General features: G+C 39.4%; 1 protein-coding gene across 7 annotated transcripts in view; it reads left to right on the top strand.

Moving 5' to 3' along the window:
* The window catches only part of NR2C1 (nuclear receptor subfamily 2 group C member 1), a 50,126-nt gene that overhangs the window by 4,997 nt on the left and 23,098 nt on the right, over positions 1-22,031 (top strand). For 5 of the 7 annotated variants that reach the window (XM_009425979.5, XM_009425977.5, XM_009425976.5 and 2 more), the window contains 8 exon segments: positions 1,282-1,355; positions 5,948-6,178; positions 8,715-8,796; positions 10,218-10,397; positions 10,827-10,974; positions 11,062-11,152; positions 16,397-16,578; positions 19,075-19,240. In XM_009425979.5, coding sequence (XP_009424254.3) covers positions 1,302-1,355; positions 5,948-6,178; positions 8,715-8,796; positions 10,218-10,397; positions 10,827-10,974; positions 11,062-11,152; positions 16,397-16,578; positions 19,075-19,240 — 1,134 coding nt within the window. In that variant the 5' untranslated portion in view covers positions 1,282-1,301. 7 annotated transcript variants of the gene reach the window in all.

Genomic DNA, 22,031 nt, shown 5'->3' with positions numbered 1-22,031 from the left:
ACAGGCATGTACCACCACACCTGGCTAATTTTGTATTTTTAGTAGAGATGGCGTTTCACCATGTTGGCCAGGCTAGTCTCAAACTCCTGATCTCCGGTAATCAGCCCACCTTGGCCTCCCATAGTGCTAGGAATACAGATGTGAGCCACCGGGGCCGGTCCAAGTGTAGATTTTCTTGTCTTTAGGCAGCATTTTAAAGTTTTATTTGCCTACCTAGATCTTGCATGTTCCTTATTAGGTTTATGCCTGAGTGTTATGGGCTGAATTCGGTTCTCCCACAAAATCATATGAATCCCAAATTCCTATGGTGATGTCCTAACCACCAGTACCTCAGAATTGAGTATATTGGAGATAAGGCCTTAATAGAGATAATTGAGTTAAAATTAGTTCACTAGAGTGTACCGTAATCCAAAATAACTGATGTCCTTCTATGAAGAGGACACAGACACTCAGAGGGAAGACCGTATAAACATATAAAGATACATGGAGGGCTGGGGCCGGGTGCAGTGGCTCATGCCTGTAATCCCAGCACTTTGGGAGGCCGAGGCAGGCAGATCACGAGGTCAGGAGATCAAGACCATCCTGGCTAACACAGTGAAACCCTGTCTCTACTAAAAATACAAAAAAATTAGCTGGCGTGGTGGCAGGTGCCTAGTCCCAGCTACTTGGGAGGCTGAGGCAGGAAAATGGCATGAACCCAGGAAGTGGAGCTTGCAGTGAGCCAAGATCATGCCACTGCACTCCACCCTGGGTGACAGAGCAAGACTCCATCTCAAAAAAAAAAAGAAAAAAAAAAGATACATGGAGGGGTGGGCATGGTGGCTTATGCTGATAATTCCAATTCCAACACTTGGGAGGCCGAGACAGGAAGATTGCTTGAGCCCAGGAGTTTGAGACCAGCCTGGGCAACACAGTGAGACCCCATCTGTACAAAAAAAAAAAAAAATTAGCCGGGTGTGGTGGTGTATACCTGTAGTTCCAGCTACTCAGGAGGCTGAGGTGGGAGGATCACTTGAGCCCAGGAGTTTGAGACTGCAGTGAGCCGTGATGGTGCCCCCTACACTCCAGCCTGGGTGGGCCTTGTTTTTTAAAAAAAAAAAAAAAAGACACATGGAAAAGGCAACCATGAATGGAAAAAAGTAACTTCAGAAAAAGCCAACCCTCTCACCTTAACTAGATTATTTTGAAGCAAATCTTAAATATCATATAGTTTTATTTGTAAATTATTTAATAAGAGTGCTTTGTGAGTTTAATTATAAAACATCTTTTTATTTTTGGCAGGACATTTTGGCAGTTAGATCATGGCAACCATAGAAGAAATTGCACATCAGATTATTGAACAACAGATGGGAGAGGTATGTCTCGTTTACGGTTGATGCACTGACCCACCAAACTTTTCTAATTCCTACTAAATGCATATACCAGGTTCTGGAGTTCCAGAAATAAAAGATATTCCCTAACTTAAGATAGCTTTTCAAGCTACTGAGAGATAGTTGAATAATCAGACAATTCATAGTAGAATGTGGTAAGTTCTGTGACAGGTCATTGTATCAGGTGCAATGGGAGCACAGAAGAAAATTGAAAGGAATGAAGGGAAGGAAGGAAGGAAAGAAATTAAAGAGCTGGAGAGTGAGTAGGAATGCTTTTGGAGGGAATGCTTTTTAGAGGGTACAATCTGAGGCCAGTTTTGGTGGGATCAGTAGGAGTTCAGCGTCAATACTGACATCTTCATTTTTTTAAATGGTTGTGTCCTATTACTTAGTAAGAGATACCACATAATTTGGAAGTTCTCAAAGTATTATCTGGGACACTTCAGAGAATCAACCAGGTGAAGACCATTTTTATAATAATACTGAAATGTTACTTGCCTTTTCAGTATTGTTCTCTCCCAGGTATACAGTGGAATTTTCTACAGACTGTGTGACATGTGATGATACTATATGATGAAATGTGTCAGCATTTATAAGGTGTACATAACTCAATGAATCATTGCTTTCCGGATGACCAGTGTATAATGTTACAAAATTATGCATGAGTGAAGGATCCATTTAAATTGCAGGATAGACCAACAGATTTTAATATAGTTTATGACTCTACATTGCTGCTAACCTTTGAAAAGCTGCCACTTGTTGAGTTGATGTAGTGTCGAACAACTTTCACAGTTTGAAAACGGTATTAAAATATCCTTCCACTTTTCAACCAATAAATATGAAGCTGAATTTTCTTTAACATATATACATATATGTATGTATGTATATGTATATATATGGTGAAGAAATAGGTTTCCGGCTGATTTTTTGTGACCATTTTTTGTGCTCACGTGCCTGGCTGATGTTTTATATATTTTGTAGCAACAGGGTTTTGTCATGTTGCCCAGGCTGGTCTGGAGCTCCTGGGCTCAAGCAGTCCACTGGCCTTGGCCTTCCAAAGTGCTGGGATTACAGGCGTGAGGTGCTGTGCCCAGCCTTGTTATAACCAAAACAACATAGTCTAACAGATTAAATGAAGAAACAGATATGAGATTCCAACTTCTGTTAAACTAGACATTAAAGCAATTTGTAGAAATGTAAAACAAAGCCACTCTCTGCACTACATTTTTGTTTGTTTGGAAAATAAACTTTTTAGTCATTAAGAAATAGGTTATAATGGGTACAAAAAAATAGGATGAATGAATTAGACCTAGTATTTGATAGCACAACAGAGGGACTATAGTCAATAATTTTTTTTTTTTTTTTTTTTTGAGACAGAGTCTCGCTCTGTTGTCCAGGCTGGAGTGCAGTGGCGCGCTGTCTTGGCTCACTGCAACCTCCGCCTCCCTGGTTCAATGGATTCTCCTGCCTCAGCCTCCTGAGTAGCTGGGATTACAGGTGCCTGCCACCACGCCCGGCTAAATTTTGTATTTTTAATAGAGATGGGGTTTCAGCATGTTGCTCAGGCTGGTCTCAAACTCCTGACCTCGTGATCCGCCCACCTCAGCCTCCCAAAGTGCTGGGATTACAGGTGTGAGCCCCTGCGCCCAGTCAATAATAATTTAATTATGCATTTTAAAATAACTAAAAGTATAATTGGATTGTTTATAGCATACAGGATAAATGCTTGAGGGGATGGATGCCCTGTTTTCCATGTGATTATTATGTATTGCCTGCCTGTATCAAAACATCTCACGTACCCCAAAGATAATATACACCTATGTACCCACGAAAATTAAAAATAAATTTAAAAAAATTATGTTAACATTTAATGGGTTGTTTTTAAATGAATCAACTATTTTTAAAATTTCTCTTTGAGTTTCTAACTCACATGCAGAAAACCCCATCTCTACTAAAATACAAAAAATTAGACAGGTGGGGTGGCGGGCGCCTGTAATCCCAGCTACTCAGGAGGCTGAGGCAGGAGAATCGCTTGAACCTGGGAGGCAGAGGTTGCAGCGAGCCAAGATCGCACCACTGCACTCCAGCCTGGGCAACAAGAGTAAAACTCCGTCTCAAAAAAAAAGCTCTTTGGAACCCTCAGTAATATTTTACAATATAAAGAGTCCTAAAAGCTAAGAACTGTTTACATAATTTACTACTCTTCTCTATTGAAGGCTCTTTGGATTGCCCAAATATTCAATTATTACAATTATTATGCTGCAGCAATGTCCTTTTACTCATTTAAGCAGAATGTTTCAACCCAGGAGCAGTTGGACCATGAATGCACCAAATGCTCTTCTCTAAGAAGTCAGTATGAACTATTAGTCTTTTATCCAAACAATTTGCTTTAGACAGAAACTGATTAGTGAATCAGAACTTTGTTTTAAATTTTGCATAGAAAAGAATCTTGAAATAATTTCAGGAAAATAAAAACAGAAAAAATTTGGTACAGAAGGAACAGGATTGGAATTTTGGAAAATTAGAAACAAACGGACTTTGCCATTTTAAAATTGAATCAAGGAATTTAATTGGCTTAATGATGTTTAATCTGGGATATATTTGCTGAATAACAGAAATTCTCAATGCTGAAATAGTTCTGTGTATTCATGAACTTGTTCCTCCCCCCAGATGGCAGATGGCAGTTCTGTCCTCCCAATTGCTCAAGCCAAAATTTTATAATCATCCTTGACTCTTCTTTCTTCATATTCCCCTTCAGTCTATCAGCATTATTTTGTTACTTCTCTCTTCTTAAAATAAATAAATAATAAATAAATAAGTAAATCCCAATTTAATTGTTTTTCACCCCCAGCATGGCTGCTACCCTGTTCCTGGTCAGTATTTCTGCCCATATGTCATAATCAGATATTGATGGTACCTGCCGTAGTGTCCTTTCTGATCTCCCTTAATTTTACTTCTGAACTTTTTTTTTTTTTTTTGAGACAGACTCTCGCTGTGTCACCCAGGCTGGAGTGCAGTGGCGCGATCTCAGCTCACTGCAACCTCCGCCTCCCTGGTTCAAGTGATTCTCCTGCCTCAGACTCCCAAATAGCTCGGATTACAGGCACATGCCACCATGCCCAGCTAATTTTTTGTATTTTTAGTAGAGAGGGGATTTCACTGTGTTAGCTAGGTTGGTCTCAATCTCCTGACCTCATGAGTTGCCCGCCTCGGCCTCCCAAAGTGCTGGGGTTATAGGCATGAGCCACTGTGTCCAGCCCCTTTTTTTTGTTTTGTTTTGTTTTTTGAGGCAGAGTCCTCTGTCGCCCAGGCTGGAGTGTAGTGGTGTAATCCCAGCTCACTGCAACCTCCGCCTCCAGGGTTCAAGCGATTCTCCTGTCTCAGCCTCCCCAGTTGCTGGGATTACAGGCACCCGCCACCATGCCCAGCTAATTTTTATATTTTAGTAGAGACAGGGTTTCGTCATTTTGGCCAGGCTGGGCTTGAACTCCTGACCTCAAGGGATCCACCTGCTTCAGCCTCCCAAAGTGCTGGGATTATGGGCGTGAGCCACCGCACCTGGCCTACTCTTGAACATTTGCAGTCTGTTCTTCACACTAAATTTAGAATGCTTTTTTTATACTTCTTTTTTTTTTTGAGACAGGGTCTCACTGTGTTGCCCAGTCTGGTCTCAAGCTCCTGGCCTCAAGTGATTCTCCTGCCTCAGCCTCCCAAGTAGCTGGGATTATAGATAATGTCACTGTGCCTGTCTGATTCCTTTTTAAAAAATAAAATCCTGTCACTCCTCTGCTCCAAACCCTTTGGTGGCTCTCCATTTCACACAGTAGGAAATCTAGACTTTTGTTTGGCCTACAAAGCCCTCTGAGTCCCAGCTGTCACTCAGATCCCATATTCTACTGTAATCCCTGTCTTCCCTTCTGTCTTACTCATCATATATCTCTATTGCTGTGCCTTGTGCCTCACATGTGTCAAACACGTTCCCTCCTGCCCTGGGACCTACTTATATGCTCTTGTTTCCTCTACCTGGAATGTTCTTCCCCTAGGTAGTCCTAAGCCTTGGTCTGTTTCTTCACTCAGGCCTTTGCAAAAATGACACCTCCTTAGCGTGAGCTTCCCTCATTGCCCTCATTCTGTTACTGTCTCACCTTACCTTGTTTTTCTTCATAGCATTTAGTACCGCATGACAATATTATTATTTGCTTATTTATTATCTGTCTTTCCCCACTAAAATAAAAGCTTCATGAAGGCAAAAGTTTTGTTTTATTCACTGCTACATCCCAGTATGCAGAACAGCTAATATAAATCACCCAGTTTATGTTTGTCTAAATGGAACATGGGAGGGAAAGGGAAGGAGGGAATCAAAATAGTGAGGTCAAAATGTTCTTACTATTGTACCTTTGTTTGCACATTTGTTTATTTCTGTAGGATAGAATTTTGTGGCAATAGAATCGGTAGTTTAAAAGGTACGTGTGTGTTATATTGAATATATATGTAATGATGTGCTTTTCTAAGAAGATAATTGTGTCATTAAAGAAAAATGATTGAGTTTCATTGATTATTTTTCATGATTTTGTTAGATTGTTACAGAGCAGCAAACTGGGCAGAAAATCCAGATTGTGACAGCACTTGATCGTACTACCCAAGGCAAGCAGTTCATTCTGACGAATCACGACGGCTCTACTCCAAGCAAAGTCATTCTGGCCAGGCAAGATTCCACTCCGGGAAAAGTTTTCCTTACAACTCCAGATGCAGCAGGTGTCAACCAGTTATTTTTTACCACTCCTGATCTGTCTGCACAACACATGCAGGTAAATAACTATAGAAGTGTCTTTTCCTCTTACATATAAAAAAAAAAATTTTTAATCATAAGCCCTGCCATGAAGACTTTAGATCTATGTATATTCAGTAGGAAAAAAATGCATAAAATTATGTGTAACACAGTATCTACAGTGACAGCCCTCTCCTATGGGCCACTGTACTTTCCTCACACTCATATATTTTGGGGATTATTTGTTGCATACAATAAGATCCACTCTGGCTATTGTAGCCAGGACGACAGCCTTTAATAAAGGATATAGAGAGCTTGCAGAATTGTTAGGAAGGTTGAAGAAAGAGTTCTAGGCCAGGTTTTCAAGATCGACTATTGGAGCATGCTGCAAAACTGGCTTCTAAGAGACCTCCTACTTCATAATTAGGAAATTGTCAAATCAGGAGCAGCTTTTGTAGCTGTATTTTCCAGAACCAAGCTGCCTGTGCTACAAACAGGAAGCTGCCAAATCAAGAAGTTTGGACTATAGCTGCTGGCTTCAGCATTGTGCCTCCTTTGTTGTCATGCACATCTTCATGAAATAGCAAGCAGTGCAGTCATGGTCTCCTGCTTTACTCTGGAATGAAGTAGTATATGTTAACATTACATCATTTTAGTTTTCGCTAGAATAGAAAATTACACATGATTCTTCAAAGACTCAAAAACTTTTATACACCACATGCCTGTGGTTATGTCGATGTTTTCACTGCTGGTTGCTATGATCGAATACAAATATAATGTACTCTGAAGTTTGCCTTCAGAAACTTTTTGAAGGGGGTCTACTTAAAATTGGGTTCCATCTTTTATGATGAAAAACTCACGAATATTCCTCTTTGGATTGAAAAACTCTGAATTCATAAAACACGAAATTTTGCCTATATATCCTGATATCATCTATTCATCCAATGATATTTGTATTCGTTTTGGAAATAAAGGTAGAAAGTGATACAGTCACAGATTTATAAGAAGTTGTTTTATCAACAAGACAAAAGTCACAAAAAAAGTATAACATTATATGTACCTTAATTTTTCTTGAAGTAGTAGACTTGATATTTTAGAATAGTTTTTTTGCAGAAAAACTGAGCATATAGAACAGAGTTCCCATATTACTCCCCCGTAAATACACACAGTTTCCCCTATTATTAACATTTTACATTCATGATATAATTAATGAGCAATACTGATACATTGTTAACTGAAGTTTATAGGTGTTTAGACTTTCCTTAGTTTTTGCCTAATGGCTTTGTTTGTCCCAGGATCCCATCCAGGATACCTTATTGCATCGAGTTGACATGTCTCCTGAGGCTTCTCTTGGCTAGGACAGTTTCTCAGACTTTCCTTGTTTTTGATGACCTTGACAATTGTGTGAGGAGTACTGGCCAGGTATATTGTAGGATGTGCCACCATTGGACTTGGTCTGATGTTTTTCTCATGAATGTGGGTAAATCCCTTAATCTCTCAATATCTCCTTCCAGACTTAGGAATAATAGATAAAAGATTAGCACCATTTGCAACAGGTAGGCTATTAAAGAAAAGAGTAATACTTGCCATAGATGCTTTCATAGGACATCTAGTACCAGAAGCTTAAGTACTTACTGAAGACTGATTTTTGTGGTGATATAAGAAGAAATGATGCTATATATTACATAGTAAGGGGCAGTCATTTTAAGAACCATTTAAAGTTCATAAAATCAGAAGTATTCCTGGAGGAATTCAAATGCCATACCATTTTCTTTAATTGAATTTATTTGTTCACATTTCAAGATTGAAAGAAAATGATGAAAAGGTTGAAAGATAAACCTAAAGGAAGAAACTAGTTTGCTGTTCTTGGTTTTGTTTTGTTTTGTTTTTGAGATGGAGTCTCGTTCTGTCTCCCAGGCCAAAGTGCAGTGGTGCAGTCTCGGCTCACTGCAACCTCTGCCGCCTGGGTTCAAGCGATTCTCCTGCCTCAGCCTCCCAAGTAGCTGGGATTACAGGCACTCTCCACCACACCCGGCTAATTTTTTGTATTTTTAGTAGAGACAGGGTTTCACCACGTAGGCCAGGCTGGTCTTGAACTTCTGACCTCAGGTGGTCTGCCCGCCTCAGCCTCCCAAAGTGCTGGGATTACAGGTGTGAGCCACCGCACTCAGCCTTTTTTTGTTTTTTAAAGAAGAAACTAGTTTCCTTTGCCAGTATCTTATTAGCTGTGCCTAGTGATGAGCTTTTTAAGTCCATACCTTTGTATAGCAAGCACATCTGCATGATTATAATTACCTCAAGGAAATTTATTTATAGCCCCTTTCCTATTTAAAAGGTTTAGAGTTATCTCTTTATGCCATTATAAGCTTATTTTTGTCATGTCATTACATGTAGAAAGGTTCTGAGCTCTTGTTCTGAGCTCTTCATAGAGTACAAAGTTTAAAAATAACTTGTGAAAAAGCAACAAAGCAAGACCAACTGAATGTTCTTTAATTTTTTTAATAGAATGAGTGCTGTTGAGTAACAACAGGTTTTCGTTTTTGTTTTCTTTTTTTTTTTTTTTTTTTTTTTTTTAGCTCCTAACAGATAATTCTTCTCCAGACCAAGGACCAAATAAGGTTTTTGATCTTTGCGTAGTATGTGGAGACAAAGCATCAGGTAACATTAAGAATAACCTCCTAAAAATAGAAAAAAAAAAAATAACCTCCTATATGTGTCGTGTTGTTGAAATAACTACCACACTACCATGTTTCTTCTACTAAAAGTAAGAAGAGAAATAAAGGAGTATGTCATTTTTATGGTTCATATTTGTAGCCTATAACATTTAACTAATTTTTTCCCAGAGTTCTTCTTTGTTTGTGATATAGAGTCTCACTGTTGCTCCAGCTGGAATGCAGTGGCGTAATCTCAGCTCACTGCAGCCTCTACCTCCTGGATTCAAGAAATTCTCCTGCCTCGGCCTCCCAAGGAGCTGGGGCTAAGGTGCATGCCAGCACGCTTGGCTAATTTTTGTATTTTTATTAGAAATGGAGTTTCACCATGTTGGCCAGGCTGGTCTCAAACTCCTGACCTCAGGTGATCCACCCTCCCCTCCTTGGCCTCCCAAAGTGCTGGGATTACAGGTGTGAGCCCCCATGCCCAGTCCCAAAGTTCTTTATTCACTTATATTTTTTAACTTCAGTGCAATTTAATTTGATTTGTAATGAAATAAAATGCATATTTCACTTTTGAAAGTGAACATGTAAAAAAAAAAATTTTTTTTTTTTTTTGAGATGGAGTCTTGCTCTGTCACCCTGACTGTAGTGCAGTGGTGCAATCTCGGCTCACTGCAACCTCTGCCTCCTGGGTTCAAGCAATTCTCCTGCCTCAGCCTTCTGAGTAGCTGGGGCTACAGGCGTGTGCCACCATGCCCTGCTAATTTTTGTATTTTCAGTAGAGACGGGCTTTTGCCATGTTGGCCAGGCTGGTCTTGAACTCCTGACCTCAAGTGATCCACCTGCCTTGGCCTCCCAAAGTGCTAGGATTACAGGCGTGAGCTACCACGCCCAGCTGTAGAAACATTTTTTAATGTGAAAACTAGAAATTTTGGCAAAGGAATCATTTAAAAATAATGACTTCTGATCTTTAATAATGTATTACATTAGGCCAGGTGAGATGGCTCATGCCTGTAATCCCAGCATTTTGGGAGTGGAGGCAGGAGGATCGCTTGAGGCCAGGAGTTCAAGACCAGCCTGGGCAAAATGGCAAGACTGTCTCTACAAAAAAAAAATAATAAAACTGGTCGGGGGTGGTGGCGCAAGCCTGTAGTCCCAGCTACTTGGGGATATCCCTTGAGTCCAGTAGTTCGAGACTGCAGTGAACTGTGATCGCACCATTGCACTTCAGCCTGGGCCACAGAGCGAGATCCCGTCTCTAAAAAAATTATGATAAATAAAAATAACTTCTAAAAATGTTTTTCATGTCAGAAGCTCAAAAATCAGTTTCATCTTATATGTTGTTTAAAGGGAAGAAATTCGCTTATTTCATTTCTGTCCTGAAATAATGTGACTTTTATATTTTCTTAAACATTTTCTCTCTAGGACGTCATTATGGAGCAGTAACTTGTGAAGGCTGCAAAGGATTTTTTAAAAGAAGCATCCGAAAAAATTTAGTATATGCATGTCGAGGATCAAAGGATTGTATTATTAATAAGCACCACCGAAACCGCTGTCAATACTGCAGGTTACAGAGATGTATTGCGTTTGGAATGAAGCAAGACTGTATGTATTAGCTTTTAAGGAGAAAATACTTTTTAAAGATTCCAGCAAACTACAAGAGTATTGAAATTAACAAAATGTCAAATATGTATACTTTTTAGTTTACAGTTTTCCAACTAAAAATATAAGAATACAGACATACGTATGTATTTTTTTATTTATTCTACTAATATTTATTGAATACCTGTGTAAAAAGCACGTATTTGTAGTTTGTGTTTGGCAAAAAGAATGAGACATGCAGATTGGTTGGTTTTACTAATCTAAAGCAACTTTGTTGAACTTGCACATAATTTCTAAAGATTGATGGTTATCTTTGGAGTTTAGTATGGTAGCCATGTCTCCTATTAGCAGCATTAAGCTTACCTACAGCTTACATTTATAATTGCCTGTAAATCCTATATTGTGATATAATAGTTTAACACATTTTTGTAGCTGTCCAATGTGAAAGAAAACCCATTGAAGTATCACGAGAAAAATCTTCCAACTGTGCTGCTTCAACAGAAAAAATCTATATCCGAAAGGACCTTCGTAGCCCATTAACTGCAACTCCAACTTTTGTAGCAGATAGTGAAAGTACAAGGTAAAGTAAAACAGACACTGAGTAGCTGGTCATTTTGTTTTTCTTCCCAATGAAACTCAGGCCAAAATTTGTGCTGATTTGTTACAGGTCAACAGGACTGTTAGATTCAGGAATGTTCGTGAATATTCATCCATCTGGAGTAAAAACTGAGTCAACTGTGCTGATGACATCAGATAAGGTGTGTTTAGTACAATTTAAAGCTTAGATATTTTTAAGCATTTTTAAATGTTTTCCTAATCACTTCCTTTGCTTTGGTAAATTGCTTTGTTCTTAAATATTCCATATTACAAGTTGCTTTTTTTTTTTTAATATAAATTAGAAATGTTCGGCTGGGTACAGTGGCTCACACCTGTAATCCCAGCACTTTGGGAGGCCGAGGCACATGGATCGCTTGAGGTCAGAAGTTCAAGACCAGCCTGACCAACATGGAGAAACCCCGTCTCCAGTAAAAATGGAAAAATTAACTGGGCGTGGTGGCGCATGCCTGTAATCCCAGCTACTCGGGAGGCTGAGGCAGGAGAATCGCTTGAACCCAGTAGGTGGAGGTTGCAGTGAGCCGAGATAGTGCCATTGCACTCCAGCCTGGGCAACAAGCGTGAAACTCTGTCTCAAAAAAAAAAAAAAAATCAGAAATGTTCATAATTTCACTAGGATGATTATCCCTTCAACATGAAAGCAACAAACACATACTCTTCCCTCATCTTGAAATACGAGTCCTCAGTAAAAGAAATTTATTATATGTGTAAAATTCTTTTTTTTTTTTTTTTTTTTTTTTTGAGATGGAGTCTCACTCTGTTGCCGAGGCTAGAGTGCAGTGGCACAGTCTCGGCTCACTGCAAGCTCCGCCTCCTGGGTTCCCGCCATTCTCCTGCCTCAGCCTCCTGAATAGCTGGGACTACAGGCACCTGCCACCACACCCAGCTAATTTTTTTGTATTTTTAGTAGAGACGGGGTTTCACCTTGTTAGCCAGGATGGTCTCGATCTCCTGACCTCGTGATCCACCCGCCTTGGCCTCCCAAAGTGCTGGGATTACAGGCGTGAGCCAGCACGCCCAGCCGTAAAATTCTTAATATTTCTTTTATGCTCCCTTACAGATTTGTTAGTGCCAAAATACTTTTTTTATTTTTTAGTGCCAAAATACTTAAAATATTTCAGGTAAAAGGAAATTCTTGGCTCACCTCCATCAAAATATTTACTTGAGTCAAGAGTAGGAATAGGACTGCAAGAGCTCTCCTTTTATGTATCCAAGTCACCCAGTTCTCTTAGAGATTGGAGCAGCTCTGTGTTAGACCAAGGGTCTAAAGGAAAAACAGTTTGTTTATTTAAATTGAACATGAAGAGTTTCTGTACTTGTCAGAAGCCCTTTGGGAGAACAAGAAGCAAAAATTTCTCCTGAAAACTCATATCTGAAAACAGATTTTAGGAAGCCTACAATCAGGGTTTCTCTCAACCATGTTTGTTTTTTAAACAGGGTCCCCTCTTGTCACCCAAGCTGGGGGTACGGTGGTGGTACAGTAATGGCTTGCTGCAGCCTCGTCCTCTCAGGCTCCAGGGATCCTCTCACCTCAGCCTCCCAAGAAGCTAGGGCTGCAGGCACGTGACACTGTGCCTGGCTAATTTTTCCTATTTTTGTAGAGACTGAGTTTCATTGTGTTACCCAGCTGGTCTTGAACTCCTGGGCTCAAGTGACCCTCCCACCTCAGCCTTCCAGATTGCTGGGGTTATGTGCATGAGCCTCCCTACCTAGCCGGGATCTGATTTTTTTTTTTTTTTTTTTTTTTGAGACGGAGTCTTGCTCTGTCACCCAGGCTGGAGTGCAGTGGCCTGATCTCGGCTCACTGCAACCTCCGCCTCCTGGGTTCACGCCATTCTCCTGCCTCAGCCTCCCGAGTAGCTGGGATTACAGGCGCCCGCCACCACGCCCGGCTAATTTTTTGTATTTTTAGTAGAGACAGGGTTTCACCGTGTTAGCCAGGATGGTCTCAATCGCCTGACCTCATGATCCGCCTGCCTCGGCCGCCCAGAGTGCTGGGATTACAGGCGTGAGCCACTGCGCCCGGCTGGGATCTGATTTTATATAACCTGTAAGATTATTTGTCCTGTTTATGCAAGATTTGTTATATATTTGTCACTTGATGCTTTAAGGCGCTCTAAATACTTAGGCTCTGAAATCAAATTTCATCTACCACTTACTAGCTATATAACATTAGGCAAGTTATTTGACCTCTTAGTGCCTCACTTTCTCATCTGTAAAATAAGAGTAATAAAAGTATCTATCTTACAGTTTGGGCTTTAGCATGTAATTGCTAGGTGAGGCAGTGGCCTCTTGCCATATATTTTGGAAAACTTCACTTAGCCCTGTCTACATGATTCAAGGTTAGAATGATAATTGGTTTTACTGACATATTAACTCCTTTAAGAAAGGAAGGGAACTAGGTTTCCTTGACAAACTACTCTGCCCAGACACTGTGCTCTCTTGTATATCTTTGTATTAAATTGTTATGACAACCGTATGGTAAGCTTCTCTGATAAATTGCCCCAAAACTCTGAAGTCACAAGATGAAAGTTTTCTATGTTGGCTAAGAGCCTTTAGGGGCAAAAACTTAAGAATCTAGTTAGATATGTTGCTAGATAGAAGAGACTACATAAGCTTCTAAGTTTTAGGTGAATATTAAAACATTTAAAATTGTAACTAATGTACTTTTTATTCAAATATAAGAAAATTTCTTGGGGCAGTGCTTAACATTATGGGCTTTTCTGGGCACAGTGGCTCAAGCCTGTATCCCAGCAGCTCAGGAGGCTGAAGTTGAAGAGTTCCTTGAGGCTAGGAATTTGAGACCAACCTGGGAAACATAGTGAGACTCTGTCTCTAAAAATAAAAAAATTACCCAGGCATGGTGGTGCATGCCTGTAGTCCCAGCTGTTTGGGAGGCTGAGGCAGAGGATTACTTGAGCCTAGGAGTTCAAAGCTGCAGTGAGCTATGATCCTGGCACTGCATTCCAGTCTAGGCGATAAGAGTGTCTATAAAAAACACTGTCTCTTAAAAAAAAAAAGCATAGACTTTGGCAGTCAGCCAGTCCCACCTCTACTATTTGGGTCATTTTTCTGGTTAGCAAAAGAGGAATGATGATTTCTATTTCAGAGTTGTTATGGGAGTTAAATAAAATGCATATATAGGTATTAATTATGTAAGAACATGATAACTGGTAGAGTTTTCAGTAAATGATTTTTGGACCATTGATTAATTTGGAGAAGGCACAAAAATTATTTTATTCTACTGATTCACCAAAATCTCACAGAAACTGATTGTTATAATAAATGAAACATCATGGGAACATATGTGTTATTTTAGTATTAAGAACACCAAAAAGGGCCAGGCGCAGTGGCTCACGCCTGTAATCCCAGCACTTTGGGAGGCCAAGGCGGGCAGATCACGAGGTCAGGAGATCGAGACTGTCCTGGCTAACGTGAAACCCTGTCTCTACCAAAAATACAAAAAATTAGCCGGGCGTGGTGGCAGGCGCCTGTAGTCCCAGCTCCTCAGGAGGCTGAGGCAGGAGAATGGCGTGAACCCAGGAGGTGGAGCTTGCAGCGAGCCAAGATTGCGCCACTGCACTCCAGCCTGGTGACAGAGCAAGACTCTGTCTCAAAAAAAAAAAAAAAAAAACACCAAAAAGAAAAAACCATGAAGAAAGTATTAATAAGAAGATACCATTAAGGGGTTGGCCCAGTAGGCCATAGAAGGCAACTTAAAAGGCTTCTCATTAGGTTAGGATGGGAAAGGATTTACAAAAGAATTTAATAAATTTAAATCAAATATATAAAGCATCAAATATATGAAAATCTATGAATTAAAAATTATACTCAGAAAACCTCATGTATCACAATTAGAAATTGCTAGGATATCAGCTTCTTGCTCTGAAAATTGATAACAAAGTAAAAGAAAAATAAAGCACTTACCTGCCTTTCCTGTACAAATTATATTTCTGAGTTGTCAAAAGAGTTGAGAGAAAACTCTTTTTTATAAAAGAATTGTAGCTAATGCACAAGTAATATACACATTTTCAACAAACATTAAAAAAATGAAGACAAGCCGGGCACAGTGGCTCATGTCTGTAATCCCAGCACTTTGGGAAACTGTGGCAGGTAGATCACTTGAGCCCAGGAGTTTGAGACCAGCCTGGGCAACATGATGAAACCCCATCTCTACAAAAAATTAAAAAATCAGCTGGACATGGTGGTATGCGCCTGTAGTCAGGAGGCTGAGGTGGGAGGATCACTTGAACCCAGGAGTTGGAGGTTGCAGTGAGCTGAGATCACACCACTGCACTCCAGCCTGGGTGACAGAGTGGGACTCTGTCTCAAAAAAAAAAGACAAATCGAAAGATCAGTATCTTACCTATATAAAGAGAGTTTTCAACTCCAGTGACAAAAAAGAGAATAATGGGTAACTAATCTATTTCTTTTAATGTTTGTGTTTAACACAGTGCCTTTTAACACATTTAATTAACACAGTGTCTGGCAAAAGTTGGCATCCTAGGAAGTCTGTTCAACAATTCATTTGCCGTTTTTTCCCCTACTCTTCACTAGTATTCTTTATATTCCATACAAGTTTATAGTTTGTATAGTAAGTTTTAGAAATTGTACTTAGGAGGCTGAGGCAGGGAGGATCACTTGATACCAGGAGTTCAAGACCAGCCTGGGCAACACAGCAAGACCCCATCTCAAAAAATGAAAAAAACAACCCAGGCATAGCAGTGCACACCTGTAGGCTCAGCTGCTCAGGAGGCTGAGGTAGGAGGATCAGTGAGCCCAGAAATTTAAGGATGCAGTGATCTGTGGTCGTGCCACTGTACTCCAGTCTGGGTGACAAGGGAGAACTTGTCTCTTAAAAAAAAGTAACATATACGGCCGGGCGTGATGGCCCACGCCTGTAATCCCAACACTTTGGGAGGCCGAGGCAGGCAGATCATGAGGTCAGGAGATCAAGACCATCTTAGCCAACATGGTGAAACCCTGTCTCAGCTAAAATACAAAAAATTAGTTGGGCATGGTAGCATGTGCCTGTAATCCCAGCTACTTGGGAGGCTGAGGCAGGGGAATCGCTTGAACCTGGCAGGCAGAGGTTGCGGTGAGCTGAGATCATGCCACGGCACTCCAGCCTGGTGACAAAGCAAGACTCCATCCCAAAAAAAAAAAAAAAAAACAAAGTAACATATAAACATTTCTTAAGAAATACATCTGATGTTTTTAAACTTGTATTTTCCTCAATAAATTTCTGAAAGCTCAGCCCTTTAACTTTCCAGGTTTCATTTATCATACTGTTCTTTTGTTGGCATATCATAATCTATAATTGGATATTTCAGATTGAAAAAATTGTGATACCAATTCACAGAATTTTAATACCCTTTCTTTTAAAGGCTGAATCATGTCAGGGAGATTTAAGTACATTGGCCAGTGTGGTTACATCATTAGCGAATCTTGGAAAAACTAAAGATCTTTCTCAAAATAGTAATGAAATGTCTATGATTGAAAGCTTAAGCAATGATGATACCTCTTTGTGTGAATTTCAAGAAATGCAGACCAACGGTGATGTTTCAAGGTAAGGTATCTTTTGATTATCAATGTCCTTTTGTTTACATGTCTTTCAGTATTTCTTAAAACATTTTTATGTTAAATGCTATTTATAAAAGTTTCAGAAAACAAATACAGGTTGATTATCTCTTATCTGAAATGCTTTGTTCAGACCAGAAACATTCAGATTTCAGATTTTGGAATGTTTGCATTACTCTGGGTACCATGCAGGCCTTTCTGACCTTTTCAAAAATATCTTTACACCACAAAGAAGAGAATATGCAAAAATCCACAGTGAGTAATACACATAGGTCTTGGCTCCTTATGGGGAATCGGGGGAACTTGCCATTGGCATGTCTGCCTGTACATGTGCCATTTTATCATCCTTAGTGGGCGTGCTTACTTGGGGGAATCTGGGCGTATACAGAAAAGATTTATCTCAGCTGGGAGGATCTTTTTTCCCTTGGTGACAGGGAATAAACACTGAATAAACTGTTATACACCTGCTTTTTGACTGCAACCCATCATGAGAGGTCAGGTGTGAAATTTCCACTTGTGGCATCATGTTGGTGCTCAAAAAGTTTCTGATTTTAGAGCATTTTGGATTTTAGTATTAGGAATGCTTAACCTACATTTCTATTTTCACTTAGAAAATTTAAGGCATAGTAAGTTTTAACTGAAAACCTGCATTCATTATGAAAGGTTATATTCTAAATGACAAAATCAGTAAATGAATATTAGATTAGAAATGTGGTCTTAAAACTTAGGAATTTTTTCTTCTAAAGATGAAGATGTGTATGGAGAGCGAAACACTTGTCTTTCTAGGCAATCATATTGATCCTGCTCAATTTCTAGTGATGAAAATTAATGTAAAAGATTTAATCAACTACAGTTTTAAGTTACAGTTGAAGAAAGTAGTATCAGAATTCTGTTTTTTATTCTGTAAATATTAATGCTTAGGATATAGAAACAATTTATTCAGGGTTTTCCTACACTGCGTTTATCATTTAAAATATTGAATAAGCTGAACACATTAGTGTATAGGAGGCTGAGGCGGGAAGATCACTTCAGCCTGGGATTTTGAGTCAACCGGCAACTAGACCCCATCTCTAAAGGAAAAAAAAAAGATATGATAAAAATATGCTGAATTGGCCGGGCACGGTGGCGTATGCCTGTAATCCTACCACTTTAGGAGGCCGAGAGGGGTGGATCACCTGAGGTCAGGAGTTTGAGACCAGCCTGGCCAACATGGTGAAACCCCATCTCTACTAAAAATGAAAAAATTAGCTGGGTGTGGTGGCGCATGCCTGTAATCCCAGCTACTTGGTAGGCTGAGGCAGGAGAACCGCTTGAACCCCAGAGGTGGAGGTTGCAGTGAGCCGAGATCATGCCACTGTACTCTAGCCTGGGCGACAGAACGAGAGTCTGTCTCAAACAACAACAAAATATAATATATATACTGAATAAACTACATTTAAGAGTCACAATAAGTAATACTTTGTTGAACATGAGATTTTAAGAAACTCTAGGAGGCCTATTGAAAAATATGGGGAACTATTTTGAGTAATTATTTGCTAACATTAGTTTGTTATTATTCTAATATCAAGTTGTTACAGTTTAGATTTAGCTATGTGACCACACATTTTAAAATACTCTCTGCTCGGGTGCAGTAGCTCATGCCTGTAATCTCAGCACTTTGGGAGGCCAAGGTGGCAGGATTGCTTGAGTCCAGGAGTTGGGAGACCAGCCTTAGCAACATAGTGAGACCCAGTTTCTATAGATAATTTAAAAATTAGCTGAGCATGGTGGTGCGCACATGTAGTCCCAGCTACTCGGGAGGTTGAGGTGGGAGGATCGCTTGCTTGAACCCAGGAGTTCAGGATTACAGTGAGCCATGATCATGCCACTGCACTCCAGCCTTGCTGACACAGGGAGAATGTGTTTCAAAAATAAACATGAGTAAAATTGTTTTCTGAATTTTTAAATAAAATTTAAGACCTATTGTACTGTGTATAATAAAGTTGACATAAGTTCACCCTTGTTCTAAGTAACTTTTGTATACAAAATAAATAGGCTGATAGTCTTGTAGTATCATATATATATATATATCATATATATAATGTTCTTAAAAAATAATTCATTAAAAAATTTCGTTTAATTGAGACAGGGTCTTGCTGTGTCACCCAGGCTGGAGTACAGTGGTGTGATCATAGCTCACTGCAGCCCTGCCCTCCTGGGCTCAAGTGATAAAATATATAACTTTTAAAAACATATTATTATATGAAAATATGAAGATGCTTCTCCCCCTTAATTATGCAAGATTTTAGAAAGAGACTTTAGGCCAGGCATGTGGCTCATGCCTGTAATCCCAGCACTTTCGAAGGCTGAGGCGGGCATATCACTTGAGTTCTAGACCAGCCTGGCCAGTTTTTTAGGCTTAAATCTTAATTCCAGAATCCTATGTAGAATTGTTATTTTATTGCAGTGTTTGGTCAAGCTCACAGCTTCTGATGTCTTCATACAGGGCATTTGACACTCTTGCAAAAGCACTGAATCCTGGAGAGAGCACAGCCTGCCAGAGCTCAGTAGCGGGCATGGAAGGAAGTGTACACCTAATCACTGGAGATTCAAGCATAAATTACACCGAAAAAGAGGGGCCACTTCTCAGCGATTCACATGTAGCTTTCAGGGTATTTCTATATGTTTTTTTTTTAACTTGTATGTTGTGTTGCTTGATTTTGATCTACCTTTCAAAAATCAAAGTATGTTTGTTGTGCTTTTAAAGTCAGAAATATCCCTGATAGAATTTCAAAACAGCAGCTAAAACATACTCATCTGGGCCAGGCACAGTGGCTTATGCCTGTAATCCTGGCATTTTGGGAGGCCAAGGTGGGCAGATCACCTGAGGTCAGGAGTTCGAGACCAGCCTGACCAACATGGAGAAACCCCGTCTCTACTAAAAATACAAAATTAGCCAGGTGTGATGGCGCATGCCTGTAATCCCAGCTACTCGGGAGGCTGAGGCAGGACAATCGATTGAACTCGGGAGGCGGAGGTTATGGTGAACCGAGATCACGCCATTGCACTCCAGCCTGGGCAACAAGAGCAAAACTCTGTCTCAAAAAAAAAAAAAAAAAAAAACTCATCTGCATATAGAAACAAAATGTCTTTAGGCTTTTCTCTTCTGTTTATCAAGATACTGAATAAGCTGGGCATGTTAGTGTGCATCTATGCAGGAGGCTAAAGCCTTATGTAGATAAGATAATGGCGTAATAAAGCATCCTGTTAAGTCAGTTATAATAGCAGTTATTGCATTTAAAAGTTAGCTTTTATAACTTTTCAGCACATTTTGTTAAACTTTAAGTATTGGCATTCATGATGTGTTGAATGGACTGCTTTTGTTCAATGCCTAGCTACTACTATATTGTAATCAATAAGACCCAGATAGTTTGCTCTTACCATAGTAACTACAAAGAGCTCCATTTGTTATGTATCATCTTAATTAGCTGGCTTCCAGCATTATTATAAGATACAAATTGGCCAGGTGCAGTCGCTCCCACCTGTCATCGCAGTAGTTTGGGAGGCTGAGGCCAGAGGATTGCATGAGTCCAGGAGTTGGAGACCAGCCTGGGCAACATGCCGAGACCTCATCTCTATTATAAATTAAAATTACATAATAAAATTTAAAAAGATACAAATTATTTAATATATTTTAACTTTTAGTTTTTAACTTACACTTTTTAGCCATTTTGGAGAAGGTACATTTATAATTTATTTTGTTCCCATAAATAATTGTGGGTTTTGCCATTACTTTTAAGGCTGCAATTACTTTTTCACCAACCTAATTTATTTATGACAGAAACAATACATGCAGAATACTAGAAATAATACATGTAGAAGACTAGAAAATCACTTTCTACTATTTGATTTGTCATTCAAATAATGCTTGGACAGAGTTATAGCCATGCTCACTGTGGAGACCTTACATTACGATCATGTTTTGACTCCTCCATTTTAACCACTCAGCTGTGGATACTCTTAGCAAGATGTATGCAAAGGGATTGAATGCATATAGATTTCACTTAGCAATATATAGCAGTCCTGGAATACCTGAGGGTGACTGCTCATACTTTTACTATAGATTATAAAATTCCATGGATTTTTTTAGGAGAATATGTACAGCTATCAAATAAATATGTATACCAGTAGAAATTATGAGTGCAAAGTAATATTTGTATCTATAAAATTTGACTTGGTAGAAATAGCCACAGAGAAAACTCTGTGGCTTAAAATAGTGTAATTTGATGTAGTCAATAAAATGTATCAGTGAAGCCAATTTTTATGTAAAATTTTACCAGAGATAATTTACATGGAAAAAATTAGAAATTTTTTTTCTACACTCTACAGGAAAATTTTTTATGAGTGCTATAAGAAAAAGTAATTGGAATAATCAGTATCATTCTAAAAAATTATGGTAAGATTTATGGACAAGGGTGGAGCAAGGCAAAACTTGATTTTTCCCATTGTTCTTTCGTATTCTAAATAAAAGATACTCTTTTGTTTTCTTAGGTTTATGTTCTGCTTTGGATTTAAATGGGAGGAAGGATGAAATGAGACAGATGTAGGAACAGGACCCATTGTGAGGGAAAAGGACCAGAGTGCTCTTTAGAAAGTAGGGGTAGTTTACCTGTTTATTGTTGATGTTGGTCCTCAAAGTTTTTGATTGCTTGAAATGTTTTGGACAGAAGAATTTGGAAAATTACAACTTTTTTTTCTTCTTAGGATTGGCTTTTGTCATTCCCATCTTTGTCTTCCTAAGTATCCTCACAGTCAGCACTATAAAGTTTCTTACTCTCCTGAAAAGGACCACTTCATCTTTCTCGAAGTCTTACAGCCTTGTGAAGTCAAATGTTTTACTTTTCAGTGATTTCCCTGCTTAGCTCCTAGAGTCTGGTAATTTCATGGTTCTCACATTGAAGTTTTCTGATCATGGGTTTCAAGACCTTACATCTGTAATCAAAGAACTCAATCCTTTCTTACTTGCTGAGCTGAATAGCATTTTGTTCCTCTGTTGCATTTCTATGTACACTGTAGTTTGCAGCATATTTTCACATACACTGTTTCCTTTGGGCCTCAACACATATGCTGAGGTTAGAATTTTTAATTTTTTTTTTCTTTGTGAGATAGGGTCTCACTCTCACCCAGGCTGGAGCGCAGTGGCATAATCACAGCTCACTGCAGCCTCGACCTCCTGGGCTCGAGGGATTCTCCTGCTTCAGTCTTTCATGTTGCTGAGACCACAGGCATGTGCCACCACACCCAGCTAATTTAAAAAATTTTTATGTAGAGATGGGATCTCACTTTGTTGTCCAGGCTTATCTTATACTCCTGGCCTCAAGTGATCCTCTCACCTTGGCCTCCCGAAGTGCTGGGATTACAAGTGTAACCTACAATACCTGGTAGGGTTAAAATTTTTATTCT

This window comes from Pan troglodytes, chromosome 10 (assembly GCF_028858775.2).
Source record: "Pan troglodytes isolate AG18354 chromosome 10, NHGRI_mPanTro3-v2.0_pri, whole genome shotgun sequence".
Classification (NCBI taxonomy): domain Eukaryota; kingdom Metazoa; phylum Chordata; class Mammalia; order Primates; family Hominidae; genus Pan; species Pan troglodytes.
The sequence above is the reverse complement of the archived record's forward strand: the minus strand, read 5'-3'. Positions and strand labels throughout refer to the sequence as shown.